Source organism: Oncorhynchus tshawytscha, linkage group LG04, assembly GCF_018296145.1.
Source record: "Oncorhynchus tshawytscha isolate Ot180627B linkage group LG04, Otsh_v2.0, whole genome shotgun sequence".
NCBI lineage: Eukaryota > Metazoa > Chordata > Actinopteri > Salmoniformes > Salmonidae > Oncorhynchus > Oncorhynchus tshawytscha.
The window spans coordinates 28,028,465-28,041,756 of NC_056432.1; the positions used below are offsets into that span (position 1 = coordinate 28,028,465).

At 43.5% G+C, this 13,292-nt stretch overlaps 1 protein-coding gene across 2 annotated transcripts; it reads right to left on the reverse strand.

Annotated features, from left to right (window-relative positions):
- Nucleotides 1-1,140: 1,140 nt before the first annotated feature.
- Nucleotides 1,141-11,438, reverse strand: LOC112248467 (KAT8 regulatory NSL complex subunit 3). Of its 2 annotated transcripts, XM_024417519.2 has the most exons (20): nt 11,169-11,436; nt 10,391-10,654; nt 10,023-10,193; nt 9,726-9,816; nt 9,379-9,564; nt 9,129-9,260; nt 8,721-8,837; nt 8,507-8,605; nt 8,274-8,345; nt 7,822-7,896; nt 7,517-7,674; nt 7,246-7,309; nt 6,859-7,047; nt 4,374-4,530; nt 4,030-4,107; nt 3,460-3,636; nt 3,136-3,223; nt 2,814-2,941; nt 2,301-2,407; nt 1,141-2,205 (listed from the first exon to the last, which is right to left on the reverse strand). In XM_024417519.2, the coding sequence occupies exons 2-20, from the start codon at nt 10,594-10,596 to the stop codon at nt 1,969-1,971; spliced, it is 2,532 nt and encodes an 843-aa protein (XP_024273287.1). In that variant the 5' UTR covers nt 10,597-10,654; nt 11,169-11,436; the 3' UTR covers nt 1,141-1,968. The 2 variants fall into 2 exon arrangements, with proteins under 2 accessions (XP_024273287.1, XP_024273288.1); XM_024417520.2 differs by lacking the exon at nt 2,814-2,941 and having other exon boundaries at nt 2,065-2,205; nt 11,169-11,438.
- Between the last annotated feature and the right edge of the window lie 1,854 nt (nt 11,439-13,292).

Below are 13,292 nucleotides of genomic sequence, written 5' to 3' on the forward strand. Positions count from 1 at the left end.
TTGGTCCTGGTTTGTTGGGTTATTCTGTCACGGTAGTCATAAGGAGACCAAGGCGCAGTGTGAAAGGCGTACATTTTAATTTATTAAACGAATGCAACACTGAAGAAAATTATACAAAATAACAAAACGAACCGTGAAGCAATATGACTAGTGCGAACAGGCAACTAAACATGGAATAATAACCCACAAACCAAAATGGCAACCTAAATAGGATCCCCAATCAGAGACAACGATAAACAGCTATCTCTGATTGGGAACCAATTCAGGCCACCATAGACCTACATACCAAAACCCCATAGATATACAAAAAAACCTAGACAAGACAAAAACACACATACCACCCTCTGACCTAACCAAAATAATAAAGAAAACAAAGATAACTAAGGTTAGGGAATGACGGGATGTTTGCCACCCACAGCCTAGCCCAGTGCAGTCATTCTGCTTGGCTGTCCTCGCAGCGTCACAATTATATTTTTGGGGGCTCTGCAGCCCTGCTGCCAACACACAGAGATGGCATGGGTTACACATCTACTCTGATCTTTTAACTTGATCTGGGTGTCAAGCCTAGTTCAGACAGAATTTTCCCCCAGACACAGCAAAGCAGGAAACTTTCCAACTGACATTCCTGAAGAGAGTATCCAGCAGTGTTAATCCGATGGGGGAAAAATATTTAAATCAGATCAAATATTTCTTCAAATAAAACTAAGTACCCAAGGGCGTATTTGGTGTTTGGCTGTATTTTCATGTCTGGCTTGCTTTTCTCAATGACGGGAACAGTACATGTCAGGAGATACAGTGAGGAAAGATCTCAATTGCATACTCTTCGCATCCTCTCTCCTTCTCAAAACCCATTGGATGAGAAAGCCAGAGGTCCCTGTCCTCAAATGGGTTTTGTGTAGAGGACGCGAGGTGTATGCAATTGAGATCTTCCGGTATATACAGGATTTCTACTGGAGTATGTAAGGATAAAAATAACTTGTTTTAGTCTTAGCGTAAATGATTCATCCAGGTTTGAACTTTACACAGAATTACAAAAATAAGCCTCCAAAGACAACAGCAATCCTGGGGAAGGAGTGGAAGACTTGGATATCTTAACAGCAACATCCATTTCTCCATCAAAAAATAGGAATGAAAACATGGATTATTTTCCAGTCTTTATTGCAATGATAGTAACAGAAACATATGCCGGATGTGAATATTACTGTCTTCAACTCTTCTACTCTGAATATTACTGTCTTCAACTTCTCTACTCCCTCCAAAGTGAGTCTGTGGGTCCTTGTGCGCATCTGGAAGTACGGCTGCTGCTTGCAGGTGATTTAATTAATAATGTAACATGAAGACCATCTGTACCGAGTGGACGTATGTGGTGAAGAAATTCATTCTGAACAGGGCCATTGACATATTCTGTAGTCATGTGACATTTAGTCAATATTAAAATGCACTCATTTTTGGCCCTCCTGATTCACAATTCTTGTGACATCAATTTTGTATCAAGAGTTCCATGTATTCAAAGCAACATCATGCAAATATGAACATGCCATTGACGGATTCTCATGTCAGCATTTTGAACATTTACATTTGACATATCCGCAGACTTCCATTGATTCAGAAACAATAACTATTAAACTTGACTTCATCAAACTTCTAACTCCAATGTCACATCCCCCCAGATCATGGTATTCATTGATGTTTTCCTTATGGCTCTTTCAAACATGAAAATTTGTATAAAAACACATCCCGTACGATACAAATCTATATACTCGATGTTACACGGCTGCAAGTCTGGCTTTTCAAATACTGACAACACCTAGGATCTTCATAGATGACTATCTGCATACACATTACTGATCATGCTGTCCACTATCTGTGTCACCCATCTGTAGTGTGGCCAAAGTGAACTGGCGATAGGGCCCGTGCTGCTATTCTAGCTTTCCCGAAACAAGGGGTTAAGGAGTTAACCCTGGGCATTCAGCGTGGCCGCCTTGGTTTGGCAGTTCGAGACGTACCGGCACTCTGGGTGGAGATGTGTGGCAGGCCGGGGAGGCCACTCGCCGGCTTGGCCAGCCCACCGTTGTTGAGTAGCTGGTGGATGGCAGTTGTCTTGGTCAGCCCTCCAGTGGAGACCACAGGCACTGCCCGGAGCAGAGTGCTGCTGCCAGTATCTATGGAGTTAAGAACCTGACCCTGGGGCTTCCCACCGAGGGCCTAGGGAGAGAGGAGAGGTAGAGCCAGTCAGTAACAATGAGTCAGCACACACAGACACAAGGATACTTTTAGCAGGTTTTTGAGGCTGGGTGTACCTGAATGCTGCCCATGCTAGCTGTTGTGCTGGGCAGGCTAGGGGATTTGGTCACCATCTCCTGTAGACTGAAACTTAGGCCGTGGAGGAGGCTGCTGGCGGAAGGTGCTACACACAAACAGCGAGAATGATTCAGCACAGTTCACATTTAGACACAGTCAATACAGGAAGCTCAACAACACAATTGCTGGTGACGACAGTTGAGAACCACCCCTATTTGTCTATTCAAAATAACGACCTTGAAAAAACAACCAGAGACATTGCAGGGGTAACGCAAAAAGTAATCAATAACATTGTTTGCTCAGATCGGTTCTCGTGAAGTGCTCAAAGTCATGACATAAAACTCCACTTTAGTCCCATTCTTTTTACATTGATTCTCTGTTCCTCTGCATTGCAACTAACAAATCTGTGAAAATATACTGTACAACATATTTGGTTGTAGTTCACAGTGTTCTGTGAGATAGATCTGCTGCAGTGCCGAGTTAGGACAGTTGTGCAGGCAGGTAGGAGATACCTTGGGCAGTAGCAGGAGCTTGCGCCTGGACTTGTGAGGAGGACCCTGACACCATGCAACTCTGCAGATTGTGGAAAGAGCTGGAACCCGAACTCTGGGAACTAGACACCCCTGTCAGACTACCAGACCTGCATTAACACACACAATCAATCTACTCAAAGTTGCTCTGATAAACAGAGCTGCTGGGATAGCTACCCTCCCCATAGTTTATTTTCTATACAATAACTTCCAACCAGTCCAGAACTCAATCCGTTTGCAGCACACACCGCTGCCCAACGGGATAGAGTTTGGAAAGTTGGAGATCATGGTGTGTCAGGCCTACCGCTGGGCTGTGAGTAGTCTGGAGACTTCCTTGGCTCCAGATACAGTCTGTCCCACAGTCACATTCAGGGGCTTCCCAGAGGGTCCCACTGCATTGGAGAACAGACAATGAAGAGAATAACCCAAATCTGATTGGACAATGCCACAATATGACATTGACAATGGTTTCTAATGAGTTTTGAAATGGTGGAAATGAATATGAATATGATCCATATAAGCCCTACAAATATTTAAATTAACTTGGAAACTATTTCTAATTTTTCTTTACTGAATCATTCATTTAGAGGAGCAGAAAACTGCCCACACTTAAATCTAAGCCAGTTACCTTCCTGTACTGCAGAGCTGACAGCACCCCCTGCTGACTCTCCATGTAGGATGGTCACCTTGATCTTGGCTCTCTTTGAGGCCTTGGTGGGAGTGGGGCTGGGTGTCTGCCTTCTCTTCAGATGGGCCATCAGCTCATCTCTCTCCAGGCTCTCAGTCTGCTCACTGGATACAGGCACTGAGACACAGACAGACATCACTGACTGGGATATACAAACCAGACCACTTCAACTCTGATACAAAATTCTCAAAATTGTTATATGTACATCAATTATCTGGTAACCTAACGTAGAAGGCGTAAAATAAACATCTAAAACTAGTTCCCCTACATACTGGTCTTGACGAGAAAAAATCTAAGTAAAAATGGAAGGTTCTCTTCTGCATTGTTCAACAAGTCCAGTAAATGTGGAGGAGTTCAGACGGAGTGTCGCCTTGTTAACGTCCAAAAGTAGAAGTCGCGTCATAACCGGGAAAAAACCCGGAACATCCGGTAGTTGGGAACTCGGCAGAAGCTAATGATCTGGCAGTAAGAGGGAGATGGCAGACAGAAGAGAAAAGAGGAGATACTTACCAAAGACACAGGAGGGAGCGCCAGGGGGCAGATTTTTCCTCACAAGCATGTTTTGTTTCATAAAAGCAGCAAACTGGGCTGGAATGAATTAAAAGGGATGAAAAAAAAGAAGGGATGAAAAGATATCAGTTACGTTCCATTGTGCCCTTCTGTTGTCGTGACTGCTCTAACAAGATTCATGTCGAAGAAAACTATTTTCACCATTCAATATTTCATTCACATTTTCCCAAGCCCACATTGGCAATGGAGGGGACTGACTCATTAGCACAAACGCACACAAACAAATGTGTCAAATGTGAGAGCTGTGTGTGTGTGTGTTCATACACGCAAGTAAGCCCACAAACCTTGTGCCTGCTTGTGTGTGAGCACCGTCCCAGACCGCTGCATATGGGTCTTGAGGAGTTGTGTGGCGGTGATCAGGCTGGACTTCTGTGCCGGGGACAGTCCCGAGGTCTTTGGCTTGGGGCTGGAGGTGGGACTGCTGCAAACACTGGACATGTCCTGAGGACACAACCAGAAAACACGGTTAATCAAATGATCAGCAATGTACACTGAGTGTACAAAACATTAGGAACACCTGCTCTTTCAATGACAGTCTGATCAGGTGAAAGATATGATCCATTTTTGATGTCACTTGTTAACCCCCTAAGGTCAATGTCTGCACCCTGTGGAAATCGAATTAGCATAATAATACAAAATCCCCATAAGAATCTGTCAGCCTAAAATAGAGATGTTTCTTTTATTTGGATGCCGTCTCAAGCCATCCAACACAATCAATCACTCAATTCATGCAAATATGTACAAAAAGTATTTCAGCAGATTTTGTGCGTTTGTGTGTGAAAAGACCCCCCAAAATTAGCGACTTCATTCGTAGGAAAATCATTTTTTTGTGGGCAAACTTCGGAAAAATATTTTGAAAGTTAGAGCAATGCATGATGGGCAATGATGTTCTACGCTAACTTTTCTTTGACCCACAGTTATTTATATAATAAACAATTAAGTGATAATGACCCTTCGGTAAGTATTCAGACCCTTTGGCTTTTTTCAAATTGTGTTTCGTTACAGCTTTGTTCTAAAATGTATTACATTGTTTTTCCGCCCCTGAATCTACACACAATACCCCATAATGACAAAGCAAAAACAGGTTAAGACATTTTTGCTAATTTATAAAGAATAAAACAGAAATATCAAATTTACATAACTATTCAGACCCTTTACTCAGTACTTTGTTAAAGCACAATCTTTGCACACCTGTATTTGGGGAGTTTATCCCATTCTCTGCAGATTCTCTCAAGCTCTATCAGGTTGGATGGAGAGTTGCTGCACAGCTATTTTCAGGTCTCTGCAGAGATATTTGATCGGGTTCAAGTCCAGGCTCTGGCTGGGCCACTCAAGGACATTTAGACTTGTCCCAAGCCACTCCTACGTTGTCTTGGCTGTGTGCTTAGGGTCGTTGTCCTCTTGAAAGGTGAACCATCACCTCAGTCTGAGCGCTCTGGAGCAGGTTTTCATCAAGGATCTCACTGTACTTTTCTCTGTTCATCTTTCCCTCGATCCTGACTAGTCTCCCAGTCCATGCCACTGAAAAACATCCCCACAGCATGATGCTGCCACCATGGTTCACCGTAGGGATGGGGCCAGGTTTCCTCCAGACGTGACACTTGGCATTCAGGCCAAAGAGTTCAATCTTGTTTTCATCAAACCAGAGAATCCTGCTTCTTTAGCTGTCTTTTGGCAAACTCCAAGCAGGCTGTCATGTATTTTACTGAAGAGTGGCTTCTGTCTGGCCATTCTACCACAAAGGCCTGATTGGTGGAGTGCTGCAGAGATGGTTGTACTTCTGGATCGTTCTCCCATCTCCACAGAGGAACTCTGGAGCTCTGTCAAAGTGACCATCGGGTTCTTGGTCACCTCCCTGACCAGGGCCCTTCTTCCCCGATTGCTCAGTTTGGCCAGGTGGCCAGCTCTAGGAAGAGTCTTGGTGGTTCCAAACTTATTCCATTTAACAATGATGGAGGCCACTGTGTTCTTGGAGACCTTCAATGCTACAGACATTTTTTGGTACCCTTCCCCAGATCTGTGGCTCGACACAATCCTGTCTCGGAGCTCTATGGAAAATTCCTTCTACCTCGAGGCTTGGTTTTTCTCTGGCATGCACTGCAACTGTGGGACCTTATATACACAGGTGTGTGCCTTTCCAAATCACGTACAATCAAGTCTCATAGCAAAGGGTCTGAATACTAATGTAAATAAGGTATCTGTTGTTGGTTTTTAATACATTTGCAAAAAAATTGAAAACCTGTTTTTTCTTTGTCATTATGGGGTATTGTGTGTAGATTTATGAGTTTTTATTTTAATTTTATACATTGTAGAATAAAGCTGTAACATAACAAAATATGGAAAAAGTCATGGTATCTGGATATTTTCCAAAGGCACTGTTTGTGCCATCCAGAGGATGAATGGGCAAGACAATATATTTAAGTGCCTTTGAACAGGGTATGGTAGTAGGTGCCAGGCACACCAGTTGGAGTGTGTCAAGAATGGCAATGGTGCAGAGTTTCATGCCCAACAGTTTCCCGTGTGTATCAAGAATGGCCCACCACCCAAAGGACATCCAGCTAACTTAACACAGCTGTGGGAAGCTTTGGAGTCAAGATGGGCTAGCATCCCTGTAGAATGCTTTCGACACCTTCTAGAGTCCATGCCCCGGCGGACTTAGGCTGTTCTGAGAGCAAAAGGTGTTCCTAATGTTTTGTACAGTCAGTGTATATAATTCCTAGCATTTCCTTGTTAGTTTTCCTAAGTGTGACTGAGTGATGCAGGATGTACCTCGGAGCCTGAGGGGGAGATAGGTACTCTGAGGGCAGGGGAAGAGGGGCGGGCCCTCTCCAGGTCAAAGGGTAACTCCCGCCAGGGCTGCTTCTTCTTCTCTGTGTCCAGGTCCCTCAGCTCTCCGGAGCTGTGGCCGTGGCTCTCCGCCCGCTCCAGCACTCCCGACAAGAAGTCTGCTATCTCATCCTACACACGAGAGACAACAGGCATATATCTGCATCAAAAGCATTTCACTGACACTATATGTGAAGAGTTTGATGGCCATGGTTTTAATTCTCAAAATTCTTTGGAGTTTTCGTAGAAACTCCTGCACTTAGCCAACCATTGTCTGGATAAAACAAACATGGTTCCTTTCCAAGACAAGGACAAGAAAAATGGACCAACCTGAATGCAGCGATCCACCATGGTCTGTGTCAATCCCTCTGATTTGATCTTTGTTGAGTTGATTCTGAGGAAAGACACCATTTAATCATGACTGAGAAATAAACTGAAATGTCCTCAAATTCTTCAATTGAATAGCCAAGCAGAAAATGACTGTGAGCAATCAACAAGTTTAAAATGGCTTTTTAAAATTCCAATGTCTTCATATTTATTTCAATAGCGTGTGAAGACCACTAACCCTCCTCAGAGTAAACTCAGGGTAGGCTTAACCCACCTGAGGTTGTCTTCAGCTCCCCCCACCACCACCATGCTGTTGTCGGCTCTGAGTTTCTCTCGGAACTCCTCCAGGGCCTCTGTGCCACACTGCAGAGCGTTCTGACCAACCACAAACAGCACTGGGGTCTTCATGTCCAGTAAGGGGTCGTCCACATCCTGCCAGTCAACAATACAAATACAGTCAATACAAGTCTATGACTCACATCCCTGACCCGTGAAAGAATGTTGAAACTGTAAGACAAGTAGAAGCATCATATCCTAATGTCTCCACAAGGCAGAAAACTTTTGAGCATATTTCCTTACCCCTCTTGCCCCATTGATTGTTAGCAGAGGAAAGCCAAGACACACCACAGCGGTCAGGTACTCCATGAGGGAGACCTGGGAGAGGACAACCACGTCAATATGTGCGCCAATGTCACATCCACCCATCACACACGTCAAACCGTGGATTGGTTTTCAATAACCAACAGATGTATATCTTTCTGAGCATCACAGAGAATTCTCTTAGAAAATGTGGACACCATATATACTGAACAAAAACATAAACGCAACGTGTAAAGTGTTTGTCCCATGTCTATGCCCTCCCATGCCCACCCATGGCTGCGACCCTGCACAGTCATGTGAAATTCATAGATTAGGGTCTCATTTCTTATTGACTGATTTCCTGATATGAACTATTACTCCTTGAAATAGTTGCATGTTGCGTTTATATGTGTTCAGTATAGACAGAGACAGCATTCATAAAGCAGCCTTACGTGACAGGCGATGAGAGCTCCCACATTCCAGCCAACCAAGATAATGGGTTTGTGAGGGAAGTGACTGTGGACCTGGTGCATAAATGCATTGAAAAGCAAATGAATAGAAGCAAATGAAGACAGATCAGTCTGGTACATAGTATTCAAACAACAATCTCAATTAGCAGCAACGGTCAAATCCATTAGGAATATTAATCTGGATACACAACTTCAGATTCATAGAACAGCCTTACCTCCATGACTTTGGCCCTGACTGTGGCCAACATGTGCTCCAGACACTGAGCGATACCCACATTGGCTCCACTGTTTACATGGGTACTTACTGGGATGACCTGGGACAGACACATTATACAGTAAGTAATTCAATTACTTTCCCAAAAGCCTATTGGGTGTGAATAAAACACAGAGACGCAGTCACACTTGAGTATGAATAGAATAGATACAAACCTTTCCCAAGCAGGAGAGTTGTGACTGCCAAAATCTAAATCGGCGCGGGGTAGAAAGAGCAGGATTGGTGGGACCTGATGGTACAATTAAGATGAGTGGGGAGCCAGGAAGCTTGCTCTGCAATAGAAACAAGCACAAAGATAGGCATCTGGTTATCATCACATCATTTGGGAAATGTAATCAAAGTAGTGCAAGTCAAAACAGTGGTCAAAGTAAGACAGTTAGCCGTATAAAACAGCATAAAGATGAAACTACTAAGAGCTTTCTCTTACTGCCACAACTATCACTTTCATCCCTATTATAATTTGGAATGTGTGTTTGTTTCCATTGTCCTATTCATTCTTTGACTGCAGTGAATTCTGATTGCTCCCAGCACCACTGACAGGGATATCAGCATTAGAGACGTACCGGTTTGTTGTGAGACAGAACGCCCACGGCTGGATCCCACGGCCTCTTCAGGAGCAGAGAGAGGGCTTCTGCACCAGCCGCTCCAGTCTTTACTGACGACGTCAGCAGCATTCTGTCAATCAGCAAGGGCAACTGCACAGACAGAGAGGAATGGTGAATCACCCTGATAGAATGTATCCCTCTATATAAGAATGCATGTGTCATAACATCAAAGTGTAATCACATTTTGAGAGAGAGAGAGAATGAGTACCTTGCTCTTGAGTGTCTGCAGTACGTCCAGGTAAGCAGCCAGCATGGCCAGACTGAGAGATTCTATCAGGGTGCTGTGTAGCCACTGGGTCAGTTTGGTGTCCCAGTTGACACTGGCCAGTGCATGGCGTACCTTCCGGGCACATTTGTCCACAGCAATCCTGCGCAATACTGGCTCATTGGAGGCCTACGAGTCAGAAGGGTGGTGAGATGGTGAGACAACAGGGACAGGAACTTTGATAGTCATTCAAACTGAATCATGTCAATGCAATATTTTCGTGTTGAATCACATTTGAAACAAAATACGCACCACATATAAAAGCATTTAGCTGGTGTTTATGAACTCACATTTTCATTGGCAAGCCGGGCCAGTCGTTCAGCTTGCAGAGCTTTCAGCAGCTTATTAAATAATTTGTTTTGAGTGACCGACCATCCAGCCCTGTAATACAAGCAGTGTGTACCAGTATTGAAGTATGAAGATGATCACTATTTGAAATGGAGATTGAGAGACATTAATAATTTAGGAAAAAAGTGTATACAAGAGCTGAGCAAACAAGGTAACTGCACCACAGAAGTCCGAAATAATGTATATTTTGAAAAACTCTATAGGGTTATTCAAAGGGATGTTGGGTAGAGGCCACTCACTTGTTGATGCGTTCGTCCCAGTCATCAGGGGGTGGGGGACCATCGGCAACTGTGCGAGCAAATAAAACATGTCGCTCACACTCCTTCATAACACTGCGTGCTTTCTGGTTGTCATAGAGTCGGATAGGTGTAGGCGTGACAGATTCCACATCTATTGACAGATCTGATTCCCTGCAAAAGACACAAACATACTACAGTCAATGATGTTATCCAGTTTTAGCAGTCACTTAATTATTGCCTTGATAAAGTTACAAAATGAAATTTGTTCTGAGGCAGAAAGATAGACATGTCTTCAGTGTTGTTATATGTGTGCATAAAATAATTTGGGCATTGAGTCATTAGTGAGGATTATGAGGGTTGACACTCACGGAGTGGCATCAGGTTGGCGACGGGGTGTGACGAACAGCATGCGCGTGGGCCGGGCACTGCTGGCGTCCGGGTGGGCATTCCATGGCTTGGCATAGCTGTGGTCCAATAACACCAAGTCCTGCTCACGCTCATGAACAGACAACTGGAACAGCAAGGATGTACCCATCCTCTGCGCTGAAGTCTGGAAGTCCCCACTACAGTACATCCTCTACTGAGACCCCAAGGCTCTACAGCTCTGAGAGTGTGGTCCTTTCAACCCAAGCCTGAAGGGGGAGGAACCATGATCAATATCATACACGTCAAAACATAATGGGACATCACGTCATGTGAGTTGGACCACTCATCTTTAACCCACAGCTGGTTCGTTACAAGCACCCTTCTTATGCATTGGCTTAATAACCAACTTTGTAACGCTAGCTAACGGCATTATTTTAGCTAGCTAGATTCTTTAGAGATGTTCTCATAATGTTGATAGCAAGCAACATGCGTTTGCTTCATGCATGGCGGAGAGCGAGCTGTGCGTTGTTGACATTACTTTATTATGTAGCTGGCTAACTTGCTAACGTAAGCTAGCTACATGCCTAGACAGATGCGCTAACGCCAACTAGCTAGTTAGCTACCTAACACGAAATATGCATTACACTACCGTTAGCGCATAGCTTACAGAAGGGGTAACTAACAATCATACCGGGCATTACAACGTGGCTACGTAGCTAGCTACCTTGGCGTGCATAGTAGCATTAAAGCTAGCATGCGCTAGTCGTATTGGCTACTCACCTTTTCATACTACTACCATTGATAGCATTATGTGATTGCAATCGCAATCTAATTAAGTCCAAATTCAATAAAATATAAACGTCAAAATCTAAATTCCGTGTAAATTGTCACAGGGGGCTACTCCGCCTCGGGTTTATATAAATCATTGATTATAGCCGACTTCCTTTTGTTTTGAGTGGGCGCGTGCCACTGTCAGTACACGGATGTAAAACACCGCCTGGGTAGTTATTTCCTACGGGCGGTGCATGCACTGGGGCCTTGGCCAGCGCCTGCTCTGAACCCTGAAAAGCAGTGGCTCTATGTTAACCAGATGGTCAAGAATGTATTAAAAATCTACTCAGTACACAATTGTCAGCAAATTAAATAAAAACTGCATGGTGGATTTCCGTACGACGTTTACCAGTGCGTTCCGTAGTAAAGTGGAGCTGTTTTGTACATTTTGTCCTATGCCTAATTGTCATGATGATGAGAGTTTAGAACACATTTTATGGAACTGCTACTACACACTGTAAACCATGTTATGTAATAATGAATCCATGTATTGATGTGAAAGCTGATTTGTATTTATATGAACTATTATGATTGTAAAATGTGAAAACAGTCAATGAATATGATTTTTAAACCAATAGCCCCTTACCCTAATTCAAACCCTGGTGTTTTAGGTCCCCACAAGGATAGAAGAAGCCACCCCTCAACACCACCACACACACACACATACACAAAAAAATAGTCTGAATGATCTGAATGATATTTTTTATTGATATTTTACTGCCAGTAAATGACAGACAACACCAATAATTTCCCCACGCCACCAAAGTACGGGCATGGCACAGCTCGATCATTCTTCTTAAATACTTCATATTTACACCTCTTCATATCAAGTTCCGTCGAGCAGTCATTTGGAACATTGCAGGGAAATGCTGCCCTACACCAAACAAATCAAATTAGCAAATGATATTGTACAGTTCTTTATTTTCATTAGAGCCAACAGTGAACTACTTTTATTCCAACAAACTGAAATGGTAAAGACAACGTGCCATGATTATGACCATTTATAACAACATGTTTGTATCATGTTTCTTACGCATGGCAGCACATCTCATCCACTGTTCCTCCACCTAGACCCTAGAGAATGCCATGTACCATCCAAATGGTCCTGGCAATGGATCATGCCTAAAAAGACACTATGTGATTCATCAGAGTAGGCTTCCTAACACAGCATCAGTTTCTGAAATGTAAAACATAGTTGACATTCTTTTCATTAATTTGTGCTCTACAGGCTAATGTAGGCCTATATGTTTTGTCTTGTTTGTTGAGGGGTTGTTGTCTTGTTCTTTGCCTGGTTTCATATTTTGAAAGATGACACGCAGCATGGGACAGTGGAGGCAGAGCAAACAGGATTACAGCTAGAGCTGTACCTATAGGAAATGAGAGAACAATCAATAAACCCCACAGATAGATTTTCGGTTACATTTTTGTTCCACATTGTGTTAGCAGTTTAGTTTCTCACTCACTATATGACTTTGCCTCAATGCCCTTTACTTCTCAGCTTATCTGACATACCTAAAATGTAACTGAATTAGACATTGTCATATTAATAATAATTTATTAACCACAGAAGAAGAAACAAACATGTCTCTTTTTGAATTGCAATTGCTCCAAAATTGGAAGAAATCCCCAGAGATTTTGGGGATCATTGGAATGATCAGTTTTGTGCAGGAGCTGTCAATGCCGGGAAAAATATTCGGATCTGAGCTCCGGAAAACTCGGGCAGCGAGTACTACAACTACAAGGGCTTTTAAGCAATGGTCCCGAAGGCAGGCTGCGATCCAAGGTACCGCTTCACCATGATCGACGTGGGCGCATATGGTCTGGAGGGCAATGTGGGAATCTTCTCATGACGCAAGTTTGGCTCCCAACTCATTGCAGGCCAGATGCCGCTATCAAGGCCGGAGTGCTTGCAGGGACCCCAAACACAGAGCCCATATGTCTTCGTGGGATACCAGGCATTCCCTCTGAGGGTAAACCTGATGTGACCATACCCAGATAAGATATGCTAACTAAACTCAGCAAAAAAAGAAACGTCCTCTCACTGTCAACTGCGTTTATTTTCAGCAAACTTAA

Coding starts and splice junctions, on each gene's coding strand:
- LOC112248467 (XM_024417519.2), bottom strand. CDS start 10,596: ATGTACTGTAGTGGGGACTTCCAGACTTCAGCGCAGAGGATGGGTACA. Junction 7,048..7,245: donor TGGTGGATCGCTGCATTCAG/GTTGGTCCATTT, acceptor TCTCGTGTGTAG/GATGAGATAGCAGACTTCTT. Junction 4,531..6,858: donor TCTCCCCCTCAGGCTCCGAG/GTACATCCTGCA, acceptor TTGTGTCCTCAG/GACATGTCCAGTGTTTGCAG.